This window comes from Cyprinus carpio, chromosome B15 (genome assembly GCF_018340385.1).
Source record: "Cyprinus carpio isolate SPL01 chromosome B15, ASM1834038v1, whole genome shotgun sequence".
Classification (NCBI taxonomy): domain Eukaryota; kingdom Metazoa; phylum Chordata; class Actinopteri; order Cypriniformes; family Cyprinidae; genus Cyprinus; species Cyprinus carpio.
The window spans coordinates 2,713,960-2,731,369 of NC_056611.1; the positions used below are offsets into that span (position 1 = coordinate 2,713,960).

Below are 17,410 nucleotides of genomic sequence, written 5' to 3' on the forward strand. Positions count from 1 at the left end.
AGATGGGCATCTCTGGAACCACACTCCAGTGGCTTAACTCCTACCTTTCTGATAGATCCTTCAGGGTGTCTTGGAGGGGGCTCACATCGCCAGCGCATTAATACTTATGTGATGGTTTGTGATGGATGCATTTATGGTATTTAGCTGCACAGACCATATTGTACCAACGACCCGTCTGCAGATTGCCTTTTCACATACATTAGGTAAGATGCTACCTGGGATTCTCAATATCCCTGTAAGAGCAAGCCTTACACCTTATCCCGTGTAGGTCGCTGTCACATAAGCTCTGTTTCTCCAGACTCGATAATTGTAATGCTTCCTGGCGGGCTTCCTGCATGTACTATCAACGCATCACACTGAGCCAGAATAGAATGCAGAAGCGGAGGTTGTCTTCAATGAGCCAAAAAACAAGCTCATGTGTACCTCTCCCCATCAGGTACACTGGCTACCAGTAGACGCTCGCATTCATCCAAGGTTACTGCTGCTTCCCTACAAGATGAACCACTGGCACGGCCCCAACATACCCTAAGCTCGTTAGTTCAATCTTATGCGCGCCCTCCAGAAGTTGGTGCTCTGCAACTGGAACGAGCGCCTTGTGGTGGGCAATCCCAAAGAGGTTTCCAAAATCACTCTCACAGACTTTTTCATGGACTGCGCACAGCTGGTGTGAATGACCTCCCGATCCCAATTCGAACATGCTGAGTCTTTACTCATTTTCAAAAAACACCTCAAAAGACTCATCTTGTTTTCGCCTGCATCTTAACCCGACGAATACGAGTACTGTACCTGGTCCTTTTTTCATGTCTATCATATTCACAAAAAAAAAAAAAAAAAACCAACCTGGCTACGTGTACTGTACTAGACTAACTGACACTTGTATATCCACTTTGTATAATACGTTGTTGTTCTCTCCCAACTCCGTTGATCTGATTGTTTTTCTACGCCTGTTCTCCTTAAGTCGCTTTGGATAAAAGCGTCTGCTAAATAAATTGATTACAAATGTAAATGTAAATCAGCTGAATGAATGATTCAGTAACTCACTTACTAAGAACTGACACCGCCTACTGGCAGTTTTAGTTCCCTTTCAGTCAGTCATGTTTTTGCATTTTTTTATGATAGGACAGTTAGATATAGACAGGCAGCGAGTGAAAAGACGGAGAGAAAGAGGAGAGAGAGAAGGGAAATGGGAATCTGGAAAGTCGGTCCCGAGGTGGAAATTCAAACTCAGGACACCACAACGCCGGCAACAGCACATACTGTCAGCACTCTGCCCACAAGGACTACTGGCACCAACCAGTCAGTCCTGTTTAAAGTTACATTGACACCTGATGTATGGGGTTATTCCATGTGGGAGCTCCACTCGACTCTGATTAGTATAAAAAAAAAAAAAAAAAACAGGCCAATGAGACCTTGCTGAATGTCATTTGTATGCCTTTTGGTCACTACTCCCTCTTTGTACATAGTTATATAGGGAGGCAAGGAGGATCATATATTTCGATCATGGGCCGATTCGTAGGAGATCCAGAGTCCTTAAGGCTAGGCGCTGAGCTTCCCCCTTCTGGGGGTGGTTGCAAGGTCTGAGTCAGACTCTGAGTTGATGGCTATGCTTACACGGTTTCTGTAATATATAGTAAGGAGATATTTAACATTATTATTAATAAACTAGTGTTTTACTGAATCAGTGTTGCACAGATAAAGTTGATGATCCTGACTCACCATCTGCTCACTGGATGCTCCTTAGAGATAAATGAGAATCTTTTCTTTATAGATTACATAATAAAATATATCCCCTATCGTATTCTACAACCAAAACAAAATCAGGAATGCCTTGTTATCACTAGTTTTATTTGGATTTCCCGAGTCAGCTATTAGCTTATAGCCCATTAGCATCGCACAGCGTGGTTGCCGCTAATCCCGCGTGCATTGCTAATACCCTATTCAAACACATTTCCATTGCTTTACTCACTGTTACTTGCTTTAATGGTGGTCTACCTTTGAGTGCAGGCGAGGACACGTCCGAGTGCACATTAGCCGAGGGTAAAGTGCACACTCACTGTTTCCCTGGTGCTCGTGTTCTCGATGTTTCTGCGCAGATACCCGCAATCCTGAAGGCCAATGAGAGCCCCGGAGTTGGAACAGAACTGCTGTCGGACCACATCTCCAGGACTCTACGCTCCATATGACTAGTAAGCCAATTCTCAAATAACTGCTATGTTGGCTTTTGTTTCTACCAGGTTAAATGATAGAAAGTACTTGTGCTGTCCAAATTTATTAAGACTGCGTCTGCTCCCCGAATAGTGAGGTCAAAATATAAATTTAATGTAGGATCTAGAAAAAATCTTATCATGGTGAAACCAGAAAAATGTAAAATGAATTAACAAAAACAATTTTTAAAGTTTGGGCTCATAAACATTAGATCACTCACACCCAGAGCAGTTTTTGATAAATGACCCTAGTCACTCTAATAGTTGTTGATGCTTGACTGAAACCTGGCTAAAACCAAATGATTATATTGGTCTAAATGAGTCTACTCCACCAAGCTACTATTATAAGCATGAGCCCCATCAGACTGGTTGTGGGGGAGGTGTTGCAACAATATATAGTGATATTCTCAGTGTTACCCAAAATACTTTTGCTTAATGTTACACTGTCAGATATGCAGAACAAATCTATCGTATCTCTTGCTCTGGCTACCAGGACCGTATACAGAATTCCTAAAATAATTAGCAGATTTCCTCTCAGACCTATTGGTTATCGTTAGTAAAGCGCTAATTGTCTGAGATTTTTAACATTCATGTTGATAATAAAAATGATGCATTAGGACTTGCGTTTACTGACCTAATAAAACTGTCTTTTGGAGTCAAGCAAAATGTCACCGGGCCCCCTCATCATTTTAATCATATGCTAGATTTAATTATATCGCATCGAATTAATCCTACTGATATAGATATTGTACCTCAAAGAGATGATGTTATTGACCATTTCCTTGTATCGTGCATTCTGCGTATTACTGATATTAACTATATGGCTCCGCATTATACATCCAGGCAGAGAACAATTGTTCCAGCCACCAAAGACAGATTTGCAAATAACCTGCCTGATTTATCTCAACTGCTCTGTGTACCCATAAATACTATTGACGAAATGACTAGCAACATGGGCGCTTTTCTTATCACATTAGAAGCTGTTGCCCCCATCAAATTGAAAAAGGTTAGAGAAAAATGTACTGTGCCATGGTATACCAGTGATACCCAGACCCGATCTAAAAAAGTTGAGTCTGCTCAGTTGTGCTCCTTCCTACAAAAAAATGATCTCTATGAAGAATTTCAGTCTGGTTTCAGGCCCCACCATAGCACAGAAACTGCACTTGTTAAAATTACAAATGACTTGTTTCTTGCGTCAGACCAAGGCTGCATCTTATTGCTAGTTTTTAAAAAAAAGTTATTGCTAGTTTTAAAAAAGTTAAACCATTTTTGTCTTTTAACAGTTTTGAACAAGTAACACATGCCTTTATTTCTTCTCGTTTAGACTACTGTAATGCAATTTATATTGGTATAAATCAAAACGCACTTTCCACTTACAGTTAGTCCAAAATTCTGCAGCACGTCTTTTAACAGGAACCAAAAAGCACGCTCATATAACTCCCATTCTTGCTTCATTGCACTGGCTTCCTGTTGTTCGTTTTCTAGGATTGATTTTAAGATTTTTATTGTTTGTTTTTAAAGCTGTGAATGGACTGGCCCCAACATATATCTCAGACCTCATCCAAATTTATATGCCAGCACTGAGGTCAGAGGGCCAGCTACAGCTTGCAGTCCCTAAGTCAAGACTTAAAACTCGGGGGGACAGGGCTTTTTCTGTGGTTGGACCTAAACTATGGAACGCTCTGCCCCTCCATGTCCGAACTGCCCCTACATTTGAGTGTTTTAAGGCTCGTCTAAAGACTCATTTTTATTCTTTGGCTTTTAAACTGTGCGTGAGTGGTGTGGTCCTTTTTGTTGTATTTATTATTAATGATCCTTTGTATTCTATATATTTTAATTGCTTTGTATGTTCTGAGTCTTTTGTGCAGCACTTTGGAAACTTTGGTGTTTGTAAAATGTGCTATAGAAATAAAGTGGATTGGATTGGATTATTTTTACTTGATCTTACTGCTGTGTTCTAGACCACAGGTATCATGTTACATACTCATAGATCGATTACCTGTCTGATCGCTACCACTTTGTTTATTTAAATGGGGGGTCATCTCATGTATCACCAGTAAAATATGGAGTGCCACAAGGATCTGTCCTAGGTCCTCTGCTATTTTCAATATACATGTTGCCCCTTGGTAATATTATTAGAAAATACGGGATTAGTTTCCACTGTTATGCTGATGATACTCAACTATATATCTCAACGAGACCAGATGAAATTTTTAAATTATCTAAGCTAACAAAGTGTGTTAAAAATGTTAAAAGATTGGATGACCAGTAATTTTCTCCTATTAAGACAGAGATATTAATTACTGGACCAAAAAACAGTACACAGAATCTCGTAGATTACAGTTTGCAACTAGAAGGATTTACTTTTACTTCCTCAACAGTCAAAAATCTGGGTGTTATATTAGACAGCAACTTGTCTTTTGAAAATCATATTTCACATGTTACAAAAACAGCATTTTAGAAACATTGCCAAGCTAAGAAATATGTTACCCGTTTCTGATACAGAAAAGCTAGTTCATGCGTTCATGACCTCTAGACTGGACTATTGTAATGCACTGCTAGGTGCGTGTCCTGCATCTTCAATAAACAAGCTACAGGTAGTCCAAAATGCAGCGGCTAGAGTCCTTACCAGGTCAAGAAAATATGATCATATTACCCCAGTATTACAGTCTCTGCACTCGCTACCTATTAAGTTCCGTATCAGTTACAAAATATTATTACTTACTTATAAGGCCCCTAATGGTTTAGCTCCTGTGTACCTAACTAGTCTTCCATCATGCTACAATCCATCACGCTCCCTAAGGTCACAAAACACTGGACTTTTGGTAGTACCTAGGAAAGCAAAGTCCACTAAAGGAGATTATTTCGCATTTGGCACCCAAACTCTGGAATAGCCTCCCTGATAATGTTTGGGGTTCAGACACACTTTCTCTGTTTAAATCTAAATTAATGACACATCTTTTTGGCCAAGCATTCAAATAATGCATCTCATAATCTTGTACTGCAGTTATATCTGATAAAATGTGCATTATTATTCTTTAGGTTGGTTTTTACTTGGTTGGAACAGCAGCTATGAAAATTATGTCTCTAGTTGTTTCTCTATTTGTTTTTTGCCACAGGATTTACATCCCCATGTTAACTAGGATTTACACAAGATTCAGTCTGGATCGAGAACACCTGAGAAGAGATGGTGCCAAGCCCTCAGAGGACCTCAGAGTGTTGCTAACCCTGAAACAACAATTTTGCTTTAAGTTTGTCTTCATCATATAATAATTGCTGTTAATAGTGTTCATCATCTGTTATAACACCTCTAATTGATTTTTCCACACACATCTCCCACATACACACAAAAACACACACACAACACATAAAATACAACAAAAAATATTATAAAAACAAAATTCTCTAAAAATTCTCTTCACAAAAATTTATAATAAAAAAAAGCACTTTACAAATATACTTGAATTGAATTTTTGTTTTCGATTTGAATTATTTTTGTTTTAAAGTAGTAATTTAAAGATTTCCATAAGCCCTATTCGGACGGTAATTGTTTTCTCAGGGGGACGCAAGTGATTTTCACCATTTACAAGGGGTTGTCTGTGATTATTTGCTGTCTGAATCCAGGATGTCAGTGTTTTTCTCTCACCACCCCCGTAAAAATCCCCGGCCAAATTTCCTACTGTTTTTTGACAAACACTGAGGTTGTGTGGTAATTTAATTGCCGTCTGAATCCACATCTCTGAGTTAACAAGAAGAATTCAATTCAAAATTCAGTGCTTAAACCCTTTTTGAGCACTCCCAAACACCGTAAGGTACGTTAACTGTTGTACTTCGGTGTAATTTGCATACATATTTATTTCTGAAATGCTGGAAAGTATTTAAAAGAATAATACTTAATAATTGCTCACAGCGACTGGGAGCAGAAAGAGAAGAAAAGCACGCAAACATTTTAAATGGCTCTTTATTATGGCAGCAGCAAGTATGCAATACAGTTTTAAAATGTGTATTATAAACGGATATATAGACTATATTGCGTATAATTATATACAACTGTAGCGCGTCATTTTAAACAGGAGATTTAAATAATCAAATAATAAATAGGATTATATATTATAAAATATGCTTGGAATAATAAGAATACATTTTACATAAGTATTTTTAAATGCATTTTACACAATAATAAGAATACATTTTGTAAATAAAATTAATTTTATTTACAGCAGACAATTATGTGACTGGTCACATGAGCAGTGCATTCCCAGGTTCGTAGGATCACAGAACTCTCTTCTCCTCTGTGAATAGATCACCATCCTAATCCATGAGTTTTATTACTGAGGTGATTTGTAAATTTATTTTTACAGATGTCCACATGAGAAACAATTACCGTCTGAATTCGGCTATATATATATTTATCATGTCTGAGGCAAATATTCGCTGAGTTTCGGTTCATCATTGTGAAGCGCTCCTGCTCAAGACCGAAACGATGGAAAATGCATCCTGTTTGTTTTCTTTAATTTTCAAAAGTATACTCTTACCTTTATGAGTAAAAATGACAGCGTATTTTAGGTTTCCACTCTTATTAATAAAAAAAAAAAATGCAAGTGATTGCGCTGGCGCCTCCTTGTCTTGCAAAGCGTACTTTAGCTTCCAATCTCAGCACAAAAACTTGGAAATGTGCCTAATAGCGAACATTTATCTAGGTTAAATTTTTTAATTAATATTGTGAAATGCATGAAATGTTTTATGTCTATAGATTTTATTTCAGGCAAGTTGTGTTGATTTGAAAAGGCTAAATTGATCCAACATATGCTCAACTCAGTCTGCCGCTGGCTGCTACTTTGAAAAACAAAAACTCGAATTTAACCAGCAATTAATGTTCCAAACATATTTCTAAATTAGCTTAATAAAGAAACTAAAAGAAATATAACCACTTTGCTATTAAAAAAACAAAACTATTTGCTGCAACAGCAGCTTTGTAATGGGAAAGAGAGAGAGAGAGAGAGAGAGAGAGAGAGAGAGAGAGAGAGAGAGAGAGAGAGAGAAACATAAATATAAAGACAAGACCCATGTAGGACTCTATTTGTTTCCTCGATTTAAAAGTTCCCCCTCGGCTCGTCCGGGCTAGGGCCTGAGTCTTGTTTTATGTGAACACACACGGCTTATGAGTGTTCTCATTAGATGCATATTTGTGTCTTGTTTTGTTCAAGCACATGGCCTGTGATTGTTTTGCTGGCCATGTGCTTGTGTTTTTGTTTTGAGTGAGCACATGGCTTTTCTTGTATTTCCATGTGCCATGTGCTCTCATGTCTATTGTCTAAGCCTGCCCACCTTGTTACCTGATCATTGGTTGAATTGCCCCACTGTTTGTCCCTCGTTACCCTCCTCGTTTGCTCCCTTTTATTCTTCTTGTGTTTGCAGTCTTGTGCCAGTTTGTTGTCGTCTTACACCTTGTGTCCTGCCCTGTCTTGGTGGTCTTGTTGGCAGTCTGTTTTCCTCTATGGGATAGTTTTTGTTTGTTTTGTTTATACATTACTTTTAATAAAGTCCTTAATTTCTGCAAATCAAATCTTCGTTTTGTCCTTCACATGCACCTTGAAAATTCAGCATTCTCAAATCTGGTTTTGCAGTTTTGTTTTCATTTTACTACTAGTGATGCAAAGTCCGATTCATTTCCAGGAACCGGTTCTTTTCGGACAGATTGGCTCATTGAACCAGTTCAAAAAGCAGATTCATCGGTTCCTGACATCATCAAGCAATAACGTCTCTACAGATTTCTTATCTAACAATAAATTCAATTTGGAACATTTTTCCACAACAAGCCTTTTCACATATCGGAAGTATAAAATTCTTATTGATGTGCAAATATCACATAGCAAAAATTCCTATCAAACTTTTAAATTTTTAACCAACAGGTACTTTTAGCATGGCCTTTAAAAGGGGTTATATGACATTGCTAAAAAGAACATTATTTGGTGTATTTGGTGTAATGCAATTTGTTTATGCGGTTTAAGGTAAAAAAAAAAACACATTATTTTCCACATAATGTACATTATTGTTTCTCCTCTATGCCCCGCCTTTCTGAAATGCGTCAATTTTTACAACGCTCATCGTTCGGAAAAGCAAGGTGTACACTGATTGGCCAGCTATCCAGTGCATTGTGATTGGCTGAATGCCTCAAGAGTGCGACGGAAATGTTACGCCCCTCACCATACTGTGATGCGTGTCCCAGCACAAGACAAAACTAATAAAACCCATTACAAATGAGGCATTTGTTGCATCCAGTGGGGACATAATTATTGATTGTAATGATTTATACTGTCTTTTTACGCGTTGCGTTGTGTATCGCGCCGCATAAACATAAAACCATGTCTACATTTGTGATCGGTGAAATGACAAACAACAAGTGGTACTCTACATTGCCCAAGACTCGCATTTAAATCATCATTGGCAAATTCTTTAAATATAAAACATGTACTTACAGGCTGTGAGTCAGAAGTGCCAGCCTGTCCTTGCAAAGTTTGAACTGCCCCACTTTATAGAACAGCCTTTGAGCACAGACCCATTGTAGGCTAGGCTGCAGGTTCAGGAAACAGTCCTCCATAAAATGTTTCACACAGCGTCACACACTGCGGGCTTGAGTGAGGAATGGCCAACGGGTTAGAGAATGGCGCAGCTGGCAGATTCGACGAAAGGACACATGTGATGACCCTGGGCTGGACTCGGCTTGTGTCCACGGTGAAAGCCGATTCGGCGATCCACAGCATGAAGTTGATGTATTTCCTTAGCGACCAGCACATATCAGCTCTAGGTATGACGAAGTGGATATTATCCTCTTTTGGAAGGCCAAACAAAGTAGTTTCGCTTTCACAATGAAACACACAGCATCTCCACAACATGGCGGCGGCAGCAACAACAATACAAAGGCAAGAATCAAAGTTACGCCTTCTTTCTACGCGTGAACATTTGGGCGGTGTTATGCAAATCTTCTCACACAGTGATATAGACAGATATGCTGCATTCCGGGCAGGTTTTTGAGCCTTCAAAGACTTCAAACCATGACTTTGTAGCATTCCAGGCAAGTCACGCCAAACTGCCTGAGCGCAAGGAATTGCAACTAGATTATTACATTTATTGCAGCATTATATTGTCCTAAAGTCTATTTCTCACCATGTACCACTTGCATAAACACCGCATCTGTAGGCAATATTATCCATAGGGGCTGCCATTGTTGTTTCGCGGGCTATGTGACATCAGAGCTCGGAACTGGGAGTACATCGATCTAGTACGAGTTCACGAGTGGGAAGTCACGGGTTTGACTGCCGTTCCAGTGCACTTTCACGGGTAGAAGGTTGGAAAAGCACAGGTTATGGGTTGCCTGGAATTCGTAATAAATTAATATCTTACCCGTATTTAATTTGTAATGATTTTAATTTGTACAGTTTAATTGAAGTATAAATTCATATTTTACTCTCTTTATATTTTTTATTATTTTTATTTTCTCTCTTTATTTTTTATTTTATTTTTTTTATTTCTTCATTGTTATATTTCTTACCAATTGTCACGGAGTAACCCCGTGATCATGAATGGACTGTATGCCATATCTAGCACACACAAATACACTGCATGCAGCATTAACATGGTCTGTTTGCCGGCACTGACATCATGTATACATGGACCTGTATAATGCCTGTGAGTATTTGAATGTATTGTGTATTATGTGTTTAAGATATGTGAGGCTACAATGTGTATTTTGTTTATTACATGTAGTGGATATATGCACAAAGTGTTGGGTAACATTAGCCGCTACATTGTTCATTCATTTTCATTTATAAATAACCACAATACACATATGTTTGATTTAAAATCTTTATTTAAGATTAGGTCACACAGTATAATAAATATAACTTACCTGCTTGTAAAATACCAATGGCCAAACCTGAATTGTTTTAAACCTAAAATATTTAAGCATGGTTGACACACCATCTGAATGGGAGAAACAAACCATGTTATTAATTAACTCACTTGGGGGGTTATTATATTTGTTCATCCATATGTTGTATTTTTATATTGTGATTTGTGGAATTTATACTTGAATATATGCTGTTTTATATGCATAACATGATCAGAAGCACATATGTCAGGGAGGAAAAAACCTTCTAGAATATTACAACACCCCAGGGTGTGGCCTAGACTATAAAATGGCTGCCGGAGTTGTACATGTGGCTCATCACTTGTCATGGATGAGGGTCAGGTTCGTTTGTGTGGAGGGAGCAAGCAATAAAAGCTTGTGCATCAAACTACCTAACTGTTGTTGTGATTTTGATCCAACAGAGAAATATAGTTTGTTGTTGTTGCTTTTCTTGTTTTGTTTTTGCTGTGGGATCTACACTATTTGCACAATAAATTCACATCCACTGGAATATCCTGTTGCCATGGTCTTATAATGCTTCCGATCTGAGCTGCAACCTCCCTCTCTCTCTCGTGAAGCTAACAAGGAAGTAACTAAAACTGTAATTCATCGACTGGCCGCTTGAGGCTGGCTGCAAAAGGGAGTTAATCCCATAGACTCCCCATGTTAAAATGCCCAACTTTACAGCAGAAAAAAAAAAAAAACATGTTTACAGCCTGGTTCAAAAAATGATTTTGGTGTATATAGCTAATTTTGCCCTTCATTAGAACTGTGAGGGGGGTGATTTTTTTTTTTAACTCATCCATTAAATTATATTAAGCAGCAATTTTTTTCATAATTAAGGGCGTGGCCACTTGAGTGACAGGAGGATTGCCGCTGCTGACACTGCCATCGAGCTAGGTGGGCATGGCTTCAGCAACCAGCTCCCGCCTTTTTGCCCATTTTCGATTATCCAGGAGAGTCGCGCGGTGACGCGCTGCCAAGATGGCGACGGGCCGCTCTGCACACTTTGAGCTTCAAAACCGCTCTTCAGGAGTCTATGGGTGACGTCACGGACACTACGTCCATATTTTTATACAGTCTATGTTCCAACTGCAAGTGCAATCCCTAACACCAATCAACATTATCATTATTATTTTTCTCTTTTCATAAGATATATTTTGTCTATTGTTCTTATACAAAATATAAAAAAAAATATAAAAAAAAAAAAAGTATACAAAATGTCATCTCTGTTATGTTTATAAGCATAATAAAAATATAATTATTTTCTAACAACTCAGTGCAATGTTGTATCAATGAAAAATTCAAGTAATTTGTGTCAACACATATTGAAATATTCATAAAAAAAAGTTATTTGTGTGAAAGCATATTGCTGATTATTACCATATAATTCACTTAAGTTAATGGTGTTTGAAATCACAGTTTCATTCGCAGATCCTTTGTCAGATATGACTGACTGACCAATATTGACTAGCCTACAGCTTAACTAAAAGTTTCACACCTACTACAGCACCAATCACAGACATTGATGTACAAAATTCCTTGATTTCGCTTAAGCAACTTTAAATATAATATGCATGCACAATAAACTATTGTAAAATTTATTTGCATCACTCGACAGAAAGGTTTTTGCAGGTTTTAATAAAATGCAAATTAAAAACAGTCATAATAAGCATATTTCCATTACGCGCCTCAGGCTTGCACGGTATTGTCAACTCACTCATCATCAGAATCTTTGGTAATCCTCTGCAAACTTCTCCATGGCTCATTTGGTTCTTGTTGAGTCCTCTGTAATCCTCGGCAAACTTAGACAGTTGGTTGAACAGGTGTCAAAATCGAGAAATCGAGTCCCCCCTTGAAATTTGTCCGCTTAGGACCAAGACAGTAGCTGTTTTAGGGTGCTTTTACACTAGCACTTTTGGTGCGCACCCAGGTTTGATAGATGCCAGAGTTCAGATCGTTTGGATGATTTGAACAATGTCTTCCGAACTCAGGTGCGCACCCGTGAACCGTACCCGAGTCCACTTAAAAAGGGTGGTCTGGGGTATGGTTCATGTGAACTCCGGTACGGTTCGCTGCTGATGTGAACGCAATCGTACCAAATCGCGGAAGTGAACCGCTACTTATGACGTATTATTTGATAAAAATGTGTGTTTGTGTGTGTTTCACTCACTTTCCTGACAAGCGTGATGTGCAAACAGAGAGCTGTATATCTAATTTCTGTTCGCCTTCAGTGTTCTTTAGATCATTTGCAGTACATTCGTAAGACAGATGTAAGTGCCGTTATGTACCGAAGCTTTGTAAATAAAACGAACGGTTCAAAAACGTAAATATATAAAAGTGCAGAGAGCAATGTTATACATTTGCCGCCTTCTCCTGCACCCATGTTACTTAGCAATGGGATAAACAGCTGCTGGCTTGAAGACACAAACGTACCGTGGTTCAGACCCAAATAACATAATATGAATGCAGTCCAGCGGGGGCAGGGGGAGTGGGGAGCAATTGAGTTTGGGTGTGTGTGTGTGTGTGTGTGTATATATATATATATATATATATGGGGTGCACATAAGTGGACCGCAGGTCTGCATGCATGACCAAAATAAAAAATGCACCATATAAACAAGTTCTGACAGCGCATTTGCATACCGACATGGTTGACAGCTTGTAATACACAATTACCATTTAAATTGTACTATATAAGACTTATTTTCAAACTGAAAGCATACATCTAGGCTATCCCATGCCGTTTTCAAAGCACAATGCAAAACTGTGACATTCATTCACTGACGCTCTTTAATCAGCAGCAGCACTAAATCCGGAAGCACTTATACTTACTTGCCGGCAACCCGCCAAAATAAAAGCCTTCTGATTTTAAGTTAGAAAATTATGAAAACGCTTTTATTTATTTATTTTTAGACGCTTTTATCGAAAGCGACTTAAAATTGGGGAACACATAAAGCGATTCTTCTTAAAGAGGCAAACAAAGAAAGTAGTAGTAAATATTAGCATTTTATTTTTAAGTTTACTATAAAATTATTGGATTTGTATTTAATACCAAGCCTACCTTTTATTTTTAATAATATTATCTTGCATTTTTATTTAGTTTATTATGTTATTTAAAAAAGCTAAATAAATAAAGTGCAATAATATTATAACTATTATTAAATATTTTTTATAGTTATATTTAATGGGTCACGCTATATGCAGTGTGAGAACCAAACCAAATCTCCAGGTTCTCTTATGAGAACCAGGCTGTAATGTATATGTTAACTCTACTTAATATATTAGAATTGTAACAAATGCTTATTTATTTACCACTTATTTATTAAAGTGGTATTTTACTTGATTCCTGAGCAATGATGCACATAAATGGTATTTCAATCAACTTTATTTAAATAACAAACAAGAAAATTACATAGCAAACAACAAAGTGCTTCAGGAGAGGACCAGGCTTAAATTAAAAAAGACATTCTCACTGAAAGAAGGAAAAGACAATTAAACTATCCCTTGCAGGTTCTGAATATATAAATGGTAACAACCATCCACTAAACACATTAACTGAATATGAATTGAAATATTAGCTAACTAGTTTCAAGCTAAACTAATAACAGCTTTGAAGTTCAACAAGCTTGAAAATGATTAATGAGCTGAGATTGAGACAAAACAACACCCTACAAATCTGTACCTTTATGAACATACATACTTCCAGGGCAAACATAAATATATATATATATATATATATATATATATATATATATATATATATTACCCAATTTAAAGCATATACCAAAAAAAAAAAAAAGAGTTCTGCATATATTGGTTCCAAGTGATAAATTGCATGTATATAAAAGTGATAGTTTAGAATTCTAACAAACACAATAAACACGGGATGCAGTTACCCAACTATTACAATCTCCTGTACAGCAATGATTGTAGATTCCAAACAAATTACCAAATTAGTACATTAATTTAAAAATAAATCTCAAGTCCTCCATTTACACTACTGTACTAGGTCTCTCAGTGTTCTGTGAGTAAACTGACCCTGTGGCCTGTGTAGGGTTATTATTCATAAACTGCAGTCTACCACAGGGTGTCTTATAGAGGAGACTGACAAGATGTTTCCTATATTTCTCTCGCACAAACACAAAGAGAATGGGATTGATGCAGGTGTGTGAATATGCCAAAGCTTCTATGATCTGCAGACTTAGATTGATCGCCTTACTGAAGTCACAGGAATCAGATATGAGTTCTTTCAGCTCTAAGACTTTCACAAAAGCAGCAACATTATATGGAGCATAACAGCAGAAGAACACCACCATCACAGTGATGACATGGCATATGTTCTGCTTTCTGGAAGAACGGGCTGTCAGGTGTTTCTTCAAAATCAATGAGTAAAATAATCCAATTATGATAAGAGGGATAATTAAACCTATGACATTCATTTTAAAGATACCAAAAATCCTGAAAGAAAAGTAAGGATTTTGATCACTTATTGGATAAAACAAATTACAAACGATTTGTTGACTGAAATGGTTAGTTTTGAAGTGCATCACCTCAGGAAATGATGCTGAAACTGCAATAATCCATATAACTACACTGGCTAAGATTCCATATGTCCTTGCAAGCACATCGTGAACTATAGCTATGTATTGATCAATACTCATCAGTACGATGAAGAATATCACACTGTAAAATCCAACGTGGTAGACACTGAGGACCACAGTGCACATTACATCTCCAAAGACCCACTGGTCTCTGACAGAGTGTGCCAGAAAGGGCAAAGAGGACACCAGGAGCAGGTCAGCTAAAGCCAGGTTCAGGAGACAGATGTCAGTCATGCTTCTCAGCTTCGCAGCCATGCAGACCACCCAGACCACCAGCATGTTACCCAGAAAGCCCACCACAAAATAAAGGGAGTATAAAATGGGAAGAATTCTAGCTCCATGATCTCCATAAACACAGGCGAATGATGAATCAAAATCAGAGTATTCATCATAATAGTTAAATGGCGTAACAGTATCTGGCTCATCATCCACTGCCCCATTTGTGCTATCATTTGAACAGAAAAAGAAAGTGTAAGGAAAACAGAACTACATTTTTCAACTTTTACTTAAAAATTGTACTTGATGTAAGTGTTTAAATGTGATAAGATCTTACCTGGATACAATATAATGTAGGTTGAGAGGACCACTGGTTACCATCTTTTATGGAGGCAGTGCAATAGTTTTGCTCAGGAAATAAGTGCTATCAAAAATAAGACAAAAATCTATCACTCAGTGTATCTGCGGTGAACATCTCAGGCATTGGTTTATCACACATCCTGTGAATGAATTAAACTGAAAAACAAAAAACAAAATACAAAATAAAATCAATGGTACACGTTTTGTATAAAGAGTAATAATGTTGTCCATATCAAATGTTTTTGTTGTTTGTATTTAGCACTTAATAGGTCTAGGAATAATTCAGTGATCATGTTTTGTTTTTTATGTTGGTGGTTTAGAAACTGAACTGATGAAGCCAATTAGTGAACCATCACTCTTTTTCAAAATTAATTTCTTTTTCTTCAGTAAATTAGCCTTAACGAGCTACCAAAGTCCGCTACTGAGTCTGAATTAGTGGTTGACCCATATCTTTAATTGTTTTAAAATAGCCAATACATTTTTCTGTTTTGCCAACAAGTGTCATAAGTGGGACTTTTATTTTCACGGTGCTGGGAACCTTGCATCTAAGACCAGGGCCCATATGTATACTACTTCTCTGAAAAGCTCTTAAGAATAGAAAGCTTTGAATTCGGTGTCAAAAAATTCTTAGTAAAAAGAAGGACTTTTCTAAGAGTAGGAGACTTTTATAAAGAGGTTAAAGGCAACTTTCAGTAAAGTCTAAGACTGTTTCTTAAGTGTTGACTGAGGTGCCCTTGATGTTGGAAACACCCAAAAGTGAGCCTGCTGATGTGGTCACAGCAGCACAACACCAATCATTTAATGTAACTACAATAAAATCATTTAATTAAGACACTGAAATATTTTAATATTTAAACACATTTTTGCAAAAAGGGCTCTGCATTGTGCAAAATTATCACAAATAATGACTGATGTTTTGAAATTGTTTTCTACTGGTATGTCTCCTGGTTTACAGTTGGAGCAATGACGTAAACATGAGTTCCATCAACAGCCCTAACAACTCCAGGAGCGTCAGCTTGAGCAGCATTTAACCGCACAGCATCACTGATTATAATGGGCTCTAGCAATAAATCTGCATATATACAATCATTTCGGTAACACGTTATAATAACGTTCTGTTATAAGTCATTTATAAATTATTAGTTAATGATGAACTAATCATTTACAAAACATGACAATACATTCATAAATGATTAATAAGTAATAAGTTAACATTGTAGTAATGTTTTATTAATTCATTTATAAGTCACTTATAAGTTATTAGTTAATGATGAACAAATCATTTACAAAACATGACTATATGTTCATAAATTATTAATGAGTGGTAACGATTTACAAATGTGTTGTAAGTTATCTTAAAAAAAAAGTTAAAATCATGAAATAAATCAAACAGATCATTAGTAGATGGTTTATAAGTTATTAGTTGATACATTATTTATCACTTATAAATCATTGAAGTATTTTTCAAAATTGTTTTGTATAATTATCTCAATAAACAATTGTTAATCATGAACAAATGATGAATAAACCATTAGTAAATGATCAGTATATGATTTATTGAGGAAGTTGTTAGCTGGTCCATGTTCAAAAAGCACAAACATGCAAGTATGCTAAAGCACTATTTTTAATAAGAGTAACTCATTTGTTTTGAAGTGGATAAACATTTATAAATGCCTTAGTCAGGTGATTCCAGCGGCTTGTGTTAAATCCTTTCACTCATCAGCACAGACTTGTGTTCTGTGTGGAGTGTGTGGATCAAATGATGAAGTGAACCCCTTCCACTGAAGCTCACATCAGGTGCACAGAGTTAAAGACTCCATGTGTGTCAGAGAAGACAGCTGTCTATACCCTCACCAGTCAGTACTTAGTACACACTACAAAGTGTTCAACACCTGTTACAGATGATGTGTAAACGCATGAATAAATAATTTACAAAGCTTTCTGCATCCCCTAATCTAAAGTGTAAACTATTCATCACTTGTAAATGTGTTACATATCGCTTGCAGATCTTCCTGTTACATGATCCATCTCATTCCATCACTTTACCCAAGCTTGAACTTAATTTTTTTTAAATAAATAAATGAACACACTCTGTCACCATTTAATCAGCACTTAAT

At 37.0% G+C, this 17,410-nt stretch overlaps 1 protein-coding gene across 1 annotated transcript; it reads right to left on the minus strand.

Moving 5' to 3' along the window:
* Nucleotides 1-13,857: 13,857 nt before the first annotated feature.
* Nucleotides 13,858-16,438, minus strand: LOC109098650 (C-C chemokine receptor type 5-like). Its single transcript, XM_019112234.2, has 2 exons — nt 15,271-16,438; nt 13,858-15,162 (listed from the first exon to the last, which is right to left on the minus strand). Exons 1-2 carry the CDS (start codon nt 15,312-15,314, stop codon nt 14,109-14,111), a joined length of 1,098 nt encoding a protein of 365 aa, XP_018967779.2. The 5' UTR covers nt 15,315-16,438; the 3' UTR covers nt 13,858-14,108.
* Between the last annotated feature and the right edge of the window lie 972 nt (nt 16,439-17,410).